At 38.6% G+C, this 14,606-nt stretch overlaps 1 protein-coding gene across 5 annotated transcripts in view; it reads right to left on the bottom strand.

The window, feature by feature from the left end:
* Nucleotides 1-11,440: 11,440 nt before the first annotated feature.
* Nucleotides 11,441-14,606, bottom strand: part of FRMD6 (FERM domain containing 6) — a 107,604-nt gene continuing 104,438 nt past the window's right edge. For all 5 annotated transcript variants that reach the window (XM_019968667.2, XM_019968666.2, XM_019968668.2 and 2 more), the window contains one exon: nucleotides 11,441-14,444. In XM_019968667.2, the coding sequence (XP_019824226.1) occupies nucleotides 14,160-14,444 (285 nt within the window). In that variant the 3' untranslated portion in view covers nucleotides 11,441-14,159. The remainder of the gene's footprint in view (nucleotides 14,445-14,606) is intronic.

Here is a 14,606-nt window from a genome sequence, read left to right as displayed (position 1 = left end):
GTTACTTGTTGCTTTTCCCTTGCTGCTTTTAATATTGTTTCTTTGTGTTTAGTCTTCATCAGTTTGATTAGTATGTGTCTTGGCATGTTTCTCCTTGGGTTTATACTGTATGGAACTCTTTGTGCCTCTTGGACTTGATTGACTATTTCCTTTTTCATGTTGGGGAAATTTTCAACTATAATCTCTTCAAAAATTTTCTCATACCCTTTCTTTTTCTCTTCTTTTTCTGGGACCCCTATAGTTCGAATGTTGGTGTGTTTGATATTGTCCCAGAGGTCTCTGAGACTATCCTCAGTTCTTTTCATTCTTTTTACTTTATTCTGCTCTTCAGAAGTTATTTCGACCATTTTGTCTTCCAGCTCACTGACTCATTCTTCTGCTTCAGATATTCTGCTGTTGATTCCTTCTAGAGTATTTTTAATTTCAGTAATTGTGTTGTTTGTCTCTGTATGTTTATTCCTTAATTCTTTTATGTCTTTGTTAATTGATTCTTGCATTGTCTCCATTTTGTTATCAAGGTTTGTTTTTTTTTATCATCTTTACTATCATTATTCTGAATTCTTTTTCAGGTAGTTTGCCTATTTTCTCTTCATTTATTTGGACTTCTGTGTTTCTAGTTTGTTCCTTCATTTGTGTAGTATTTCTCTGCCTTTTCATTATTTTTTTTTAACTTATTGTGATTGAGGTCTCCTTTTCCAAGGCTTCAAGGTTGAATTCTTTCTTCCTTTTGGTTTCTGCCCTCCTGAGTTTGGTCCAGTGGTTTGTGTAAGCTTCCTATAGGGTGAGATTTGTGCTGAGTTTTTGTTTGTTTGTTATTCCTCTGATGGTCAAGGCTGAGTGGGGTGGTAATCCTATCTGCTGATGACTGGGTTTGTATTTTTTGTTGTTGTTGTTTAGCTGAGGCGTCCTGCACAGGGTGCTACTGGTGGTTGGGTGATGCCAGGGCTTGTATTCAAGTGGTTTCCTTTGTGTGAGTTCTCACTATTTGATACTCCCTAGGGTTAGTTCTCTGTTAGTCTAGGGTCTTGGGAATCAGTGCTCCCACTCCAAAAGCTCAGGGTTTGATCTCTGGTCAGGAACAAAGATTCCACAAGTGGTTTGTTATGGTATTAAGTGAGATTAAAACAAATATCCAAAAACAAGAAACCAAAGATAAACCCAAGACAAATGGCAGTTACAAAATCAGGCAAATAATAATTAAAACAATGGTATATACACATATACACCCATGAGCAAAGACAAAATAGTCCGACAAAAAATAAAGTACAGTAGATTGACCTGGCGAACAAAGGAAATAAAAAATTATATTTACCAGTTAAGAACAAAACTAACTAAAGCACATACTGGAAAACAAAGCTAAAGCAAGGTGCCAAGTGGGAAATAAAGCAATGAAAACAAAACTAACAAATATGTTGAGAGAAAAGGAAAGAAAGAAAGGAAAGAAAGGAAATGCAAAGTTAAACAGAGATAGATGAAGAAGATTTATATACATTAAATTGCAGTTATATACATTACAGTTATATACATTAACTGCAAGGGGAAATGAACAGAAGGAAAGGCAAACAAAGGAATAAATGTATAAAAATAATAATAGGTTTAAAAATTTTAAATTTAAATTTAAAAAAGAGCGAGAAAAAAAAAAGGAAAACTCATCAGAACTGCAAAAGCCCAATGTAAGGCAGAGGTTTATAACAACAATAAAAAAATGTGACTGAGGAAAAAAAAAAAGATCAAAAGCTCAATTATATTTCATAGTGCCAATAAAATCAACAACTACAACAGAGGTGGGGGAGGAAAAGAAAAAGAAAAAAATCCAAAAGAATCTACAGAACAAGTCAAAACATAAGAATAAAAAATGTTTTCCTTCAGTCACTGCTGTCAGAGTCCTTTCCCTCGCTGGGACTCACAGTCCACCTCACCTCCCTAGGATGCCCTCCAACACTGTGCTGATCTCTGGACCTGCTGTGGGGGCAGCTCAGATTCTAACCTGGTCCTACTCCTGTGTGTTCTTGCCTCCAATGTCTACAGCTATCAGAACTGGTGTGTTTTCTTTTGTGGGACCTTTCAATGACCTTTTATATATTCCATAGACACAGAGTCTGCCTAGTTGATCGTGTGGATTTAATCTGCAGCTTATACAGCTGGTGGAAAGGTTTTGGGTCTTCTTCCTTCTTCCACATTGCCCCTGGGTTTCAATTGTGGTTTTATTTCCACCTCTGTACATGGGTCGTCCACTGGGGTTTGCTCCTGAGGCTGCCCTGGAGAACTTGGGTTTGCCCCTGTGAGAGACAGTGTGGAGGCGGTGTGGCTGCTTGGGTTGCAGGGGTTCTTGCAGCACCAGGTACTAAGGGGAGTTGGCAGCTAGAGCAGCAGGATATATAATGCTCTAGAAGGGTATGGGAACCAATATTGGCCAATACGCTCCAGTATACTTGATCGGAGATACCCCCTCCCTGACACAGATGCCTGGCAGGCCACAGTCTACAGGGTCACAAACAGACACTACCGAAGCAACCCTGCATGCATAGGTGCAAAACAATTTTTGCCTGTGGCAGCTCTGCCCCAGTGAGAGTTGAGTGTGAAGGTGGCACAGCTGCTTGGCTTGTGGGGACCCTGGCGGTGCCAAGTGTACAGGGACACTGACTGCCTCCACTGCAGAAGTTATGACCTTATCAGAGTCTTTTTTCGAGCCTCTTGTAGCTGGCAATCAGAAGGCCTCTTTGGTCAGTCTTTCTCCATAGGTCTGCTCATTCAGGAACTTAGAGGGCTCCCTTGCCTGGGGTCGTTCTCTGTTGCTCAGTACGTCAGGCACATAGAGGGGCTCCCCTGGCTGGGGTCCTACTCTGTAGATCAGCAGGTCAGGCATTGATGGGCCAGCCTCTCTATTGTTCAGCCATTGATGCTGGCAGTGTGGAGAGAGAGAGGCTATGGTGATGGCTCCACCCTCTACACGTGACTCAGTGCTATGGCCTTGCTTCCATGGCTTCCTAGCTTTCCTCCACAGGCATTTCCTACCACAATCTCCTCCTTCACATCCCCTCAATCCATCTCTCCACAGACAACAGCAGCCCTTGTCCTGGGATTGCTCCACAATCCCTAAACTCCATCTCCCAGCTGCTGCACTTTCCAGGGGACTTGTGTCCCCATCCGGGGTATGTATGGCTACAGCAAGGACTGTCTGATGTTCATTCTATTTAGGCTGCCACAGATCAGCTGTTTTACTTTCAGCCTTAAATGTTTCTCCTCTCACTCAGACAATTGCCCCGATGTGGAGATCGGACCCCTGCTTCAGTTCCCCCACCCACTGAGGGCAGGTCCAATCCTACTAACACTCCTGATTTTCCCCTAGTTCCTTTGTCCTACCAAGTTTTGTGTGGTTCTATCTATTCTTTTCTACTGTCAGTTACTCCTGTCTGCTCACAGCTGGTGTTCTGCAGGCACTTCTGTGTCTGAAGGTGTATTCCTGATGTATCCATGGAGAGAGATGTACTGCACATCCACCTACTCCTCTGCCATCTTGTTCTCCTGGAATTGTTTTCTTAATTTCATTGTTGGATCGTTTGTTGCTAATGTATATAATTGATTTTGTATGTTGCTCTTGTATCCTATGATCTTGCCGAACTTGTTTATTCTAAGTTTTTTCAGTGAATTCCTTCAGATTTTCTATATGTAAGACTCATGGCTTTTGTGAATAAAGACAGTTTTACTTCTTTAAGAAAATAGGCTTGTACTTGGTTCTACTTGGTCACTGAGTAAGCTGGCAGTTTCTTTTCTTCCTTGGAGACGCTTCTCCTAGAATACTCCATTTTCCTCTTTCTATGTGAATTAGCAGCTCCCTGAGTCTGCTGCATGGCTGACAGTCTACATCTTCCCTTTGTTTCTTTCCTGTACTGGTTTCACGTTTCCCAGATCTCTCATCTATCTTCCTCCTAATTGACTCACTTCCCCATCCTGTGGGAGTATATCCTTCAGTAGCTTTCTAGGTATGAAGATATGGAATATAAATTTTAAAAGACTTCAATGTCTTTATTGTACTTCTACACTTAATTTATTTTACAATTCTAGGTTGAAAACATTTCCCTCAGTTTTTAAAATTTATTTTTATTTATTTGTCTGCACTGGGTCTTAGTTGCAAGACACAGGACCTTTAGTTGAGGCATGTGGGATCTAATTCCCTGACCAGGGATCGAACCCAGGCCCCCTGAATTGGGAGCGCAGAGTTTTAGCCACTGGACAAGCAGGGAAGTCTTCCCTCAATTTTTAAAGCATTGTTCATTGGCGTCCAGTTTCCTGTGTTCCTGTTGAAAACACTAATTTCACTATGTATCTGGATTCTTTACATATGACTATCTTCTTTTTCTCTCCAGTCTTTTTCTCCCTTCTCTTGTCTCTCCTTCCCCTGTCGCCCTCTTTCTCTCCCTCCCTTATTCCCTCCCTTTCTTCCTCCTTCTTGCCTTCCTTTTTTCCTAAAAAAAAAAAAAAAGAGAGAGAGAGAGAATTATAATATGTTGGGGGAGAGGGTATATGGGAAATCTCTGTACTTTCCCCTCAATTTTGCTGTTAACCTAAAACTACCCCCCACCCCAATAAAGTCAAACTGGGGTGAGGGAGGGAATGCATGGATACTTTTAGGATCTTTCCTTTATCCCTAGTATTTAAGATTTTATGGTATGTCCTGGATTGGTCTTTATTACTTATTTTATGGGCATTCCTTGCATTTTTTTTTTTCCAGTTTGGAAATGCATGTTTGGTTCTGACAATTTTTCTTTTTTCTTCACGTATGTACATAAGCTATCTATTCATATGTATGCAGGTATGTTAACATCTATGATAGGATGTTTTTATTTTGCTTTCTGAGAGATTTACTTTATGTTCCAGCTCCCTCTCATGGGAACACTTATTTTGGCTATCATATTTCAAAGAGCTCTTACAATTCTATGTCTATTTTCATAGTTTTTTCCAATTTTCTGAGTGCAATATTTTCTCCCTCTCTGAGAATACTAACAATACATTGTTTTTTTTTCCAGAAAAAAAATCCCTGCAGTGTCTCTGTTTGTTTTCTAAGAGTATGGACTTAAACAAAAAAGGCTAAGTCCCTGTTCCTACCTTGTCTTTAATCACTCTCCTCTTCAGAATTACCCATAGTTTAGTTTGTTAGATGTTCTTCAAGGTCATTTTTCATGCACTTAGTTAATTTAAGCATGTACATATAATTACATACCTTGCCTTTTTCATGCTACACTAATGTGCTGCATTGTGCCTTTGTTTTCATACTTAACATATGCTGAAGATCTTTTAATGTCTGTACATCTAAACTATTTATTATTATAAACTATGTTAAAATAAGATTGTGCCAATATTTAATTGACATTCAGATCACCTTATGTGTTTCTCTTTTCAGATCAAAATTGTTAAGTCTTATTTTAAAATATGTTTTATTTCTATAGGATAAATATCTAGAAATAAGTGGCTGGGTTGTAGGTTAACTTTATTCAACATTGTCCTATAATGCTAGATTATACGCCTGTAAAAAATTATGAAAGGATCTATTTCTTCACAGTCTTACAAATATTGGATACTATCAATTGTTTTAATTTTTGCCAATTTGGTCAGCCAATTTGCCACCTGCCAAAAAAAAGACTAAAGGTATATTAATTAAGGTTGGGTTACTTTGTTATTGGTAAGGTTGAATAATTTTTCATGTATTTATATTAGCTGTTTTTTTAAATTTCTCCTTCTAGGAATTTCCCAATAATAATTCCCCCATATTTCTACTGTTGCAATTTCTTATTGATTTATAGAAGCCTTTTTATACTATAAATGCCAATTATTTGTTTGTTTTAAAAAAAGTTGCAGGTATTTTCTCCTTTTGTCTCTCCTACCTTTAGGCGGTATACAGGAAAGTCTAAAAATATTTCTTTTTTAAAATATTTCTTGTATTCAAATTTATCAACTCTTTTTTGTGACTTGTGACTATTGTGTTTACTTTAGGAATGCATCTCCCACCCCAAGTGAATAAATAGATTTTTCTCCACTCTCTACTTTTATAGTTTTTTTTTTTTTTTAATGCTAGAGAAGGGAATGGCAACCCACTCCAGTATTCTTGCCTGGAGAATTCCATGGACAGAGCAGCCTGGTGGCCTACAGTCCATGGGATTGCAAAGAGTCGGACACGACCGAGTGACTAACACTTTCACTTTCACTTTTAATGCTTCTCTCTTAATTGTTTTTGAGAATGATTCAAAAGAAATAGCAAATTTTTCTGACACTAACTACTGAATATCCTTCAGTATCCTATGATTTGAATTGCCACCTATTTTATACACTAAGTTCTTTTTTTACATATTGGCCCACTTCCGGCCTCTGCTCTAAATCAGGGATTGGCAAACCACAGTCTGTGGGCTAAATCCAGCCTGCTGTCTGTTTTGTAAATAAAGTTTTATTGGAACACAGCCATGCTCATTTTTTTTACATATTTTCTATGGCTGCTTTCACATTACAATGGAAGAGTTGAGTAACTGCAACACAGACCATATGGCCCACAAAGCCTAAAATATTTATTTGGTCTTTTACAAAAAAAAAAAAAAAAAAAAAGCCAATCCTTGCATCAGTATTATCAATAACAGGACCTCTATTGTGTATTTTGCAGCTGGATCTTCTCACTGGGTCTGTATTTTTAAAAATTCTTGGCTATTCCTTAAAAATGTGTTTGGGTGAATTTTACATTTAATTGATTATTGATATGGTTGGGTTTAAGTCTACCAATTTTCTATTTGCTTTTTTTACTTGTCCTAGTAGTTCTTGGTCCCTTTTTTTCTTGTCTTCTTTTGGGTTTAGTAATTTTTATTATTCTATTTTATCTCTTAAGCTTTTTGTTTTTTTTTTTTTTAGTGGTTGTTTTAGAGTTTATGTGATATGCCTTTAGGCTATCATAATCCACCTTTAAATAATATTATATCACTTCAAGTACAGTATAGTAAAAGAAACTTATAACAGTATGCTTTCATTTTTTTTCCCTGCCTGGTCTTTTTCACTATTATGGCCATACAGTTTACTTTTAATATGTGTTTTAAACCCCACACTACATCATTTTTACTTTTGCTTTAAATCATCAATGATTTTAACATTTTTCAATTATCAATTATTTTTAATTATCTTTTTAGATCTAAATGTGAAAAATTGTGTTTTATATTTAACCACATATTTACCATTTCTGGGGCTCTTCATTCTTTGTGCAGATAAAATTTTTCATCTGATATATTCTTTTTGCCCCAAAGACTTCTATTAACATTTTTTGTGCAGATTTGCTGGTATTGAATTCTTTCATCATCTGTAAGCCTGAAAAAGTTTTAGTTTCATCTTTGAAAGAGACTTTTGCTGAGTATAGACTTCTAAGTTAACAGTACTTTTCTTTCAAAATTGAAAAGGGCTTGCTTTTTATGCTTTGTTAGGAGGGCCAGAACAACCTTTAGTCTTGGAAAATACCCTTCTGAGAACTTTATAAGGTGCCCCACGTATTGCAAGGGTTTTCACTCTAGCTGGTGGGAACACACACTATTTCTGGTCCTATATAAGGAGATGGTTTGGTCCCTTTCCCACAGTGCTTCCCTCACACGTACATGCTGATCAGTGCTCAGCTGAAAGCTTGAGGAGACCCCTCTGCAAATCTCTAGAGCACACTCTTTCTCCTCCCCTCTCCTGCTTTGTACTGCTCTCTCCTTTCATACTCTGTCCAGAGTAATTCTAGTTACCTTAGCATTCCCAAATTCTCCACTCTGCCTTCTCAGGGAGACCCCTCCTCCCTCATTGTGGCTCGGAAATGCTCTCCAGGCAGTAAGCTGGGGCAGTGATCAGGTTTGTCTGTTTCTCCTTTGGGGGCTTTATTCTACTGCATTATCTATTGTTGAATGTTTAAAAAACATTTACATGCCTTTGGCGGGTTTTTATCTGTTTAAGGTAAGAGGGTAAAACTGGTTCCTATTATTCCACTACGGTTAAAAAGTTTCATTTGGGATTTGATTGGAATTGATGGGAAAAATCAACACAGATTATTGAGTCTTTCCTTTTAGGAATATGATATATTAATTTATTTAGGGCTTCTTTTAATTTCTCCAGTGGATTTTATGGTCTTCCACATTTATACTGATGTTGCATTTAAAGGTCCCAGTATAGACTCCCTGACTTCTCTCTTATAGCACCTTATTAATACCCTGTAGCAATTAAGGGATAGAGTCTAAGAAGACCAGGGGCTTCTGCTTTGCAAAGAAGCTCCTACAATGACCCACTTTGTCCCATGCCTGTAGATCAGAAGAGAGCCTGTGACCTGTTCTTAAGAGTTGGCTTCAATCCAGCTGACTCTTTCATGATGGCAGGTAAGGGTTGAGCAGCTTGAGAATGGAGCCTGGGGTATGCAAGAGAAAACACTAGAATCATGCCTCATGCAACCCAAGGGAGAAACTTGATTAGAGTTGCTCCATCTTGGCATGGTTTGCCTGAAGCTTGCTTCTATGCATAGTTGGGCACGAATGTACTCTGAGAAGAACCTAAGGACTGAACTTTTGGTCTACTGGTTGTGGGGTCACTCCAACTGCCTTATTTATACATTGGGCCTCTCCTTTGATAGATGGTTCCTTATGCACAGAAAATAAATCATCTCATAATATTTCTAGGATAAACAGGCATTTGTGGGCTAATTATGGAAGTTGGGGATGTTTATTCTAAATATCAAACAACAAATTTAGGAGCAAACTTGGAATGTAATTCATTCCTAAGCTAGGAACTACCTCCTCCTATGAAATCCACCTCTTGCCATAATGACAGTAATAAATTGAAGAGACCTTAACTGACTACAGTTGATACCAGATGGGTAAACACCCATCCTAAATGAGTTGGTTCATTATAGCTGTGCCATGTTTATAGACTTTTGATTAATCTCTTGAGCATACATAACTCCATCACCTACATTGGCTCATAGCATCTAAGCAGGATGTTTCAGAGCACAGGCTGCTCCATTAAGTCAAAATATATGATGTAAGAATCAAAGCGTTGAGTGGAATTTAGCTTACTATTTTCATTACACCTCTGTGTGGGGATCGACTTGTACAAAGTGTCAGAAATAGTGAGGCAAATAAAACACTGACATGGAGGAGATTTTCCAATACTTTCCTGGTATTCATATAACTCCACCCTCATACTTAGACAGACAGACATACATATATAACACCCAGGGCTCTAGAATGGGGGTGCATTCAGACTTTCTGAAACGGGTTCAGTACTTCACTTAACACAGGTTCACTCCTTGACAGGTATGTTGGCAAAAAGAAATCAATGTCGCTCTCACAAAATGCAACACACCTGGACACACTGGAAACCTAACCCATTCCAAGTGGGGATCACAGTTCAGGAGCAGATAACTGGTTGGTCCATATTGCTTGGGCTTATCTATAGACCACGGGGCTGCAACCCTGATGCACATTAGCATCACTTGCGGAACTTTTAGCAGCACCATGCCCACCCCAGACCAAATCAATCAGCAGCTCTGGTCTGGGCCCCAGGCATTGTTCTCCAGGTCATTCTAATGTGCAATCAAGGCTGAGAACCACTGCTGGAGACTAGAGTAGTTGAAGCCATTGTGCCAATTTTCAAAGTATTCCTGCAGAGTAGATTTTAGTTCATCATATAAAGCAGTAATTAACTCTACAGTCCTCTCAAGATTATTGCCAAGTATGGCAAAATTGCCTCTTTCTCCAGTTTTTAGCTTTGGAGGTGACAACTCTGTGTGTGTGAGAGAGAGGGACACAGAGAGAGAAAATTCTGCTATTCTGCTTCCTACGCAGCTTTTGAATCTTTTCTTTTTCCTGACTGCTGCCACATTCTTAATTCAAACCCTCATCTTCTCCCTAGTCTCCACTTCTACCTGCACTGTTTCCATTATTTCTCTCAAACTCCAGACATTTGTCTCTTTCTTCTTATGACCCCCTCCAGTGGCTCCCTGCTGTGCAAACACTTAAGTGTCTTCATCTGGGCATTCAAAGCCTCTCACAAGTAGGCTGAGAGGTCATTACTTGAGTTATAGGGTCCCTCGCAGGTCCCTGAATGAGCATTGCTATCTCCAGCTTCTAAGCCCTTGCCTGGACAGCTTGCATCTCACCCATTCTGCCAGAAGTCTCCATTCAAGGCTCTTCTGAATAAATCTCTGTTCTTCCCACCTCCCACTCCCATCTCCGAGGTCTTCACTGTCTTTGCCAAGCAATGTCTGATTAAGCCCTATGTATATTTGGCAGATAGTGGGTGCTCAAAAAAAAAAAAAGAAGTTTGTGAACAAATTCCATTTATCACATTATCAAAATTGTAATTTTATCCTTCCTATTAGATTCTGAGTTTTCTGTAAGTGGGTAACATGGTGTATGCAATAAAAAAAAAAAAAGGCAAAGCTTTTGGAGACAAACTTAGGTTGAAAACTTTGCTCTATCACTTACTACCTTCAGGATCTTGGGCAAATTGAACCATTTCCTAGCTGCAAAATGTGGGTGACAACACCTTGAAGGGTTGTGAGGATTAGATATGTGTGTAATATCAGACACTCAGACAGTGCCCATATATTTTCTCCCCTTGCCTCCAACTTACAATTTACCAGCTATGTGCAAAGTTCATGAATGACACCCCACTGGAAAGTTTGTTTTTGTACTGTTTGCTTCAAAATGATCAAATGGCTCAATTCTACAGAAATTAAATGTTTGTTAGAAGATTTGAGACCCCTGCTCTCTCCCACCCTAGTCACCAGGGGCATATTATACCTATTACTGTATTTAATCCGCAACAGTCCTTTGAATTATTCCTGTTTTATAGCCAAGAAAGCTGGAGCAAAGACAAGACACTGGATTCTCCTTTAGGAGGTGAGCCAGGCTTTACAGAATCCTGTCTATTGACTCTTAAGCTTTGGGCTCTATGCTTTATGCAATGCTACCCTCACATTCATTCGATCCGTGAATGCATGCTTTTAAATGCAACCACTCATTTTTCTGAAACTAGAACACTCCAGTAATGACTGTTGAATGGGCGAAAGTTAAAGTAGTTACTTTAAAAAAATGAAAATAAAGAAGTAGAGACCTTTATGCTCCACACTTTGGGACTGAATAGTGGCTGACTGCCACACCCTTGAGCCTTGTTTCCTTCATCTCTAACTTGAAAAGATTAACAGTACCTGCCTTATGGGAATACGAGGATTCAATAGTTAACACACGAGCTTCTGACACACGTGGAGCAGGCTCTGGCACGCGGCAGGGCTTGGCATCAGCTATTAGCATCAACACAAGGGCTACTTTGCTCAGAATTCTATCAGGTTGTCCTTAAATGTGCTCTATTATAGGAAAGAAGAACATAAAGAGAACAGTCACTCTTGCATCATGGAGAACTCTAATAATAATTTTTAAAAAGGCACTTCAAAGACAAATAAAAAGTAACTTTATTGACTGCTAATCTTACCATGAAATCCTTATAAGAATAATTACAAAATAATGCAGTTTTTTAAACACACTTTTGGTATCATCTTAACATGATGATCCTTTCACAGAAAGGATTATTTACAATTTATGCAGATATAAAGTTCATTGTTGCAAATACAAATGCAGACGTGTAGAGGCAATATATACCAAACTGGTATACTGACTAGCAATGGATATTAACAAATGCAGAATAAATATCAGGTTTATACTTTTCCTTTATTTTTTAAAACAATTTCCAAATACAAAAATGTAGATATTCAAAAGGGATTTTCATATACATATATATAATTCTGCCGCAGTGGATCAAAAAGCAAAAATATGTCCTTAGCATGTCTCATTTTTGAAAACCCACAAGACTATTCATAAATCCAATTAGAAAGAGGGTGTGCAAAACCACTAACGATGCTGGCAAAACCCTAAAGACCTGATTCTGTTTGAAGTAGAGAGAAAATAAAAGTATAAAGCATTATGTACTTAATTAAATATAAATTTTTTGATGTTTAAACAAGAAACACTAAGAGCTAAAGGAAATACACCACATTTATGATCTGGGCTTTTTAGGGTCAAACTTCATCAGAATTTGTCTCTTAAGCATCTATAAGAAATGGTGGATTATTTAATGACTTATAAGTAACAGTCATTAGATGATCCTTTCATACTTTCATCCTTTTATATACAAAGATTGAGATACTTTAATACATTCTGATATCTGAAACTTTGGTTCTTTCAAACATTTGATAAAAGCAAAATAATTTCCTGACTATAGCACTCTAGCATTTTTTTCCTTTTAAAGTGTCAAGTTAAACCAAGTTGACCGGCCTGTGTGTACCCACTGCCCTTTCATATCCACGGCGGGGGCGGAATGTGAGGGGCAACACAGGTAGCGCTTGTTCTCACTCGCCACGTGTTTATAATACTGACCCCCATCCACGGGGAACACTGTAGGTTCTGCTGTACCCTAAGACTATTTCTCTGTTACCTGAAAACGTAATTTTGTATAAAAATATGACTGTTTCTTTAGAAAATAATATAGTTTTTTTAATAAAACTTGGTAGATAGAAAAAATGGTATATCAAAATATGGTAAACAAATGTTGTAAATATATGAAATCATTAAAAACATCTTGTAGAAAGACATTGTGCTAAAGTACTTTCCTGAAGTGCGAGCAACACTGTTACTGTACATCTGAAGGTGAGTAAGTTCACTCTCCTGACTTGATTTTATTATATATCCTAACAGCAGTGGCAGTAACTGTCCTAAAAATGGCCTTTTCTCAAACACTAACACTTTCTATATACGTCAAAGTTAATGAAAAAGACATCCTCGGGATTGGTGGTTTTCAATCCTGTTACATCTAGCTCCATCTGGAAACTTCAAAAGAAAAGGCAATTTTCACCTGGGTCTCACCACAAGACACTGATTTAATTCATCTGAGGTGGTACCCAGACATTGTTAGTTTTTTCAAAGATCCCCAGATAATTCCATGATGCAACGAGGGTTGAGAACTATGGCAAAAGACACATGAGAAAACAGTCATTCTTGACTGTGTATCTATCAACTGATTGTCTGTAGGCATCATTCATTCAGTGACACCAAACATCATTATCCTCTGCACCAAACAAGAAAGACCATGTATGTAAGATAGACATGGGAGCTGTCTATCTTTCATAGATGAAAAGGTGGTAAGCTTCAGACACACATAAACACACAATCTTATGTATTTATATATGTATAACATATATGTATAGTTGGGGTATTTTGGTTAAGCAGAAACCAACATTACCATAATTTATTCTTGATTAAAAAAAACAAACCACCAGGTATAAACATATTCTAAGACATTTCTACAGTTTTAACAGAAACTGGTTTTGGAAACTCCACAAAATTCATTATGGCATGAACACAACCGATCTGTTACTTGGACAAAGGACTCGGCTGAATCCTAGAGCTTTCTGGAAGAGCAGGAGAAGGACACGGCACTGACCAGTGTGAAGCAGTCACAGGCCTCACTGCACCATCTTTTGGTTATTGCTTGATTCACATCTTGTTGACCTTGGGCTGCACTTCTGTGATGACGCATCTTTGGCATGCTGGAACCACGTGATTCAACCGCTTCATTCCTGTTCACTTTGGGACAGCCTCAGAGGGGTGGCAATGGCTATGACTGGGCAACTGTCCCTCTCTTAAAAAGATGAGAGCTTCTTCTCTCTCTCCTCCCTCAAACCACCAGCATTTCATGAGGGAGTGGTAGAAAAAAACATACAAGCAAACAAAGAAACACAACAACATCTTTCACATGATAAAAAAAAAAGTGATGTTACACGTAATTGAACTGGAAAACAAAACAATGAACACACACACCGCAGTCTGATATCCTGAAGGTTTGGTAACCAGTAAAGCACATTTCCTTTCAAAGGATCAGTGAACTTCCGGGCACTTGTCTTGCTGTACATTCTCTGTAGTCCTTTTCCTCCTGTGTTAATACTTAAAGTGCAACTGTCCCACGGCTTTTATTTCCATCACAACTATTATAAAGAAAGAGATATGTCTGGGGTGAAGAAAATATGGCACAAGTAATAGGTAAAGAAAGAACCCATGGCTTTCACAGCCTCTAGCAAGCAGCAGGCTGTCTGGACAGCTGCACGCAGAGGTCCTTTAAACAACAAACTCTGGAACTTCATCGTGGGTGAGATCCAGAGAGAAGTATTTGCTGGTTCTTTTGACTGGAAAAGCATCTTGGATGTTGACACACTGCTGAGCCAAGCAGCTGCTGCAATAGAGGCCTTCCTCATCCAGTTCATGGCCACACCCAAAGGTGTAACTCTGAGCAGTGTCCTGACACAGTCCTGCAATGCGCAAGAAGTCCTTCTGGTAAAGTCTGATGTCATCAAGGCTCAAGCTATGTCGATCGGTGGAGGTCTTTGGTTTTCGACATATTGTCTACAAAACAAGGGAAGGTTGAAACGACTTTAAGAGTATAGACTAATGTGAAAGTTCATCACTCTGTGTCCTGCACAGAGAAAAGATGCCAAATCAGAAAATGTTAAGGAATCCTTAGCTGTTAGAGGGTGGCTTCCAATCTGTGGTTTCTGGGCCCTGAAG

The sequence above is a fragment of the Bos indicus genome, chromosome 10 (assembly GCF_029378745.1).
Source record: "Bos indicus isolate NIAB-ARS_2022 breed Sahiwal x Tharparkar chromosome 10, NIAB-ARS_B.indTharparkar_mat_pri_1.0, whole genome shotgun sequence".
NCBI classification, from domain to species: Eukaryota; Metazoa; Chordata; class Mammalia; order Artiodactyla; family Bovidae; genus Bos; species Bos indicus.
Note: the sequence above shows the minus strand (reverse complement) of the source record. Positions and strands in the feature narration are given on the sequence as shown.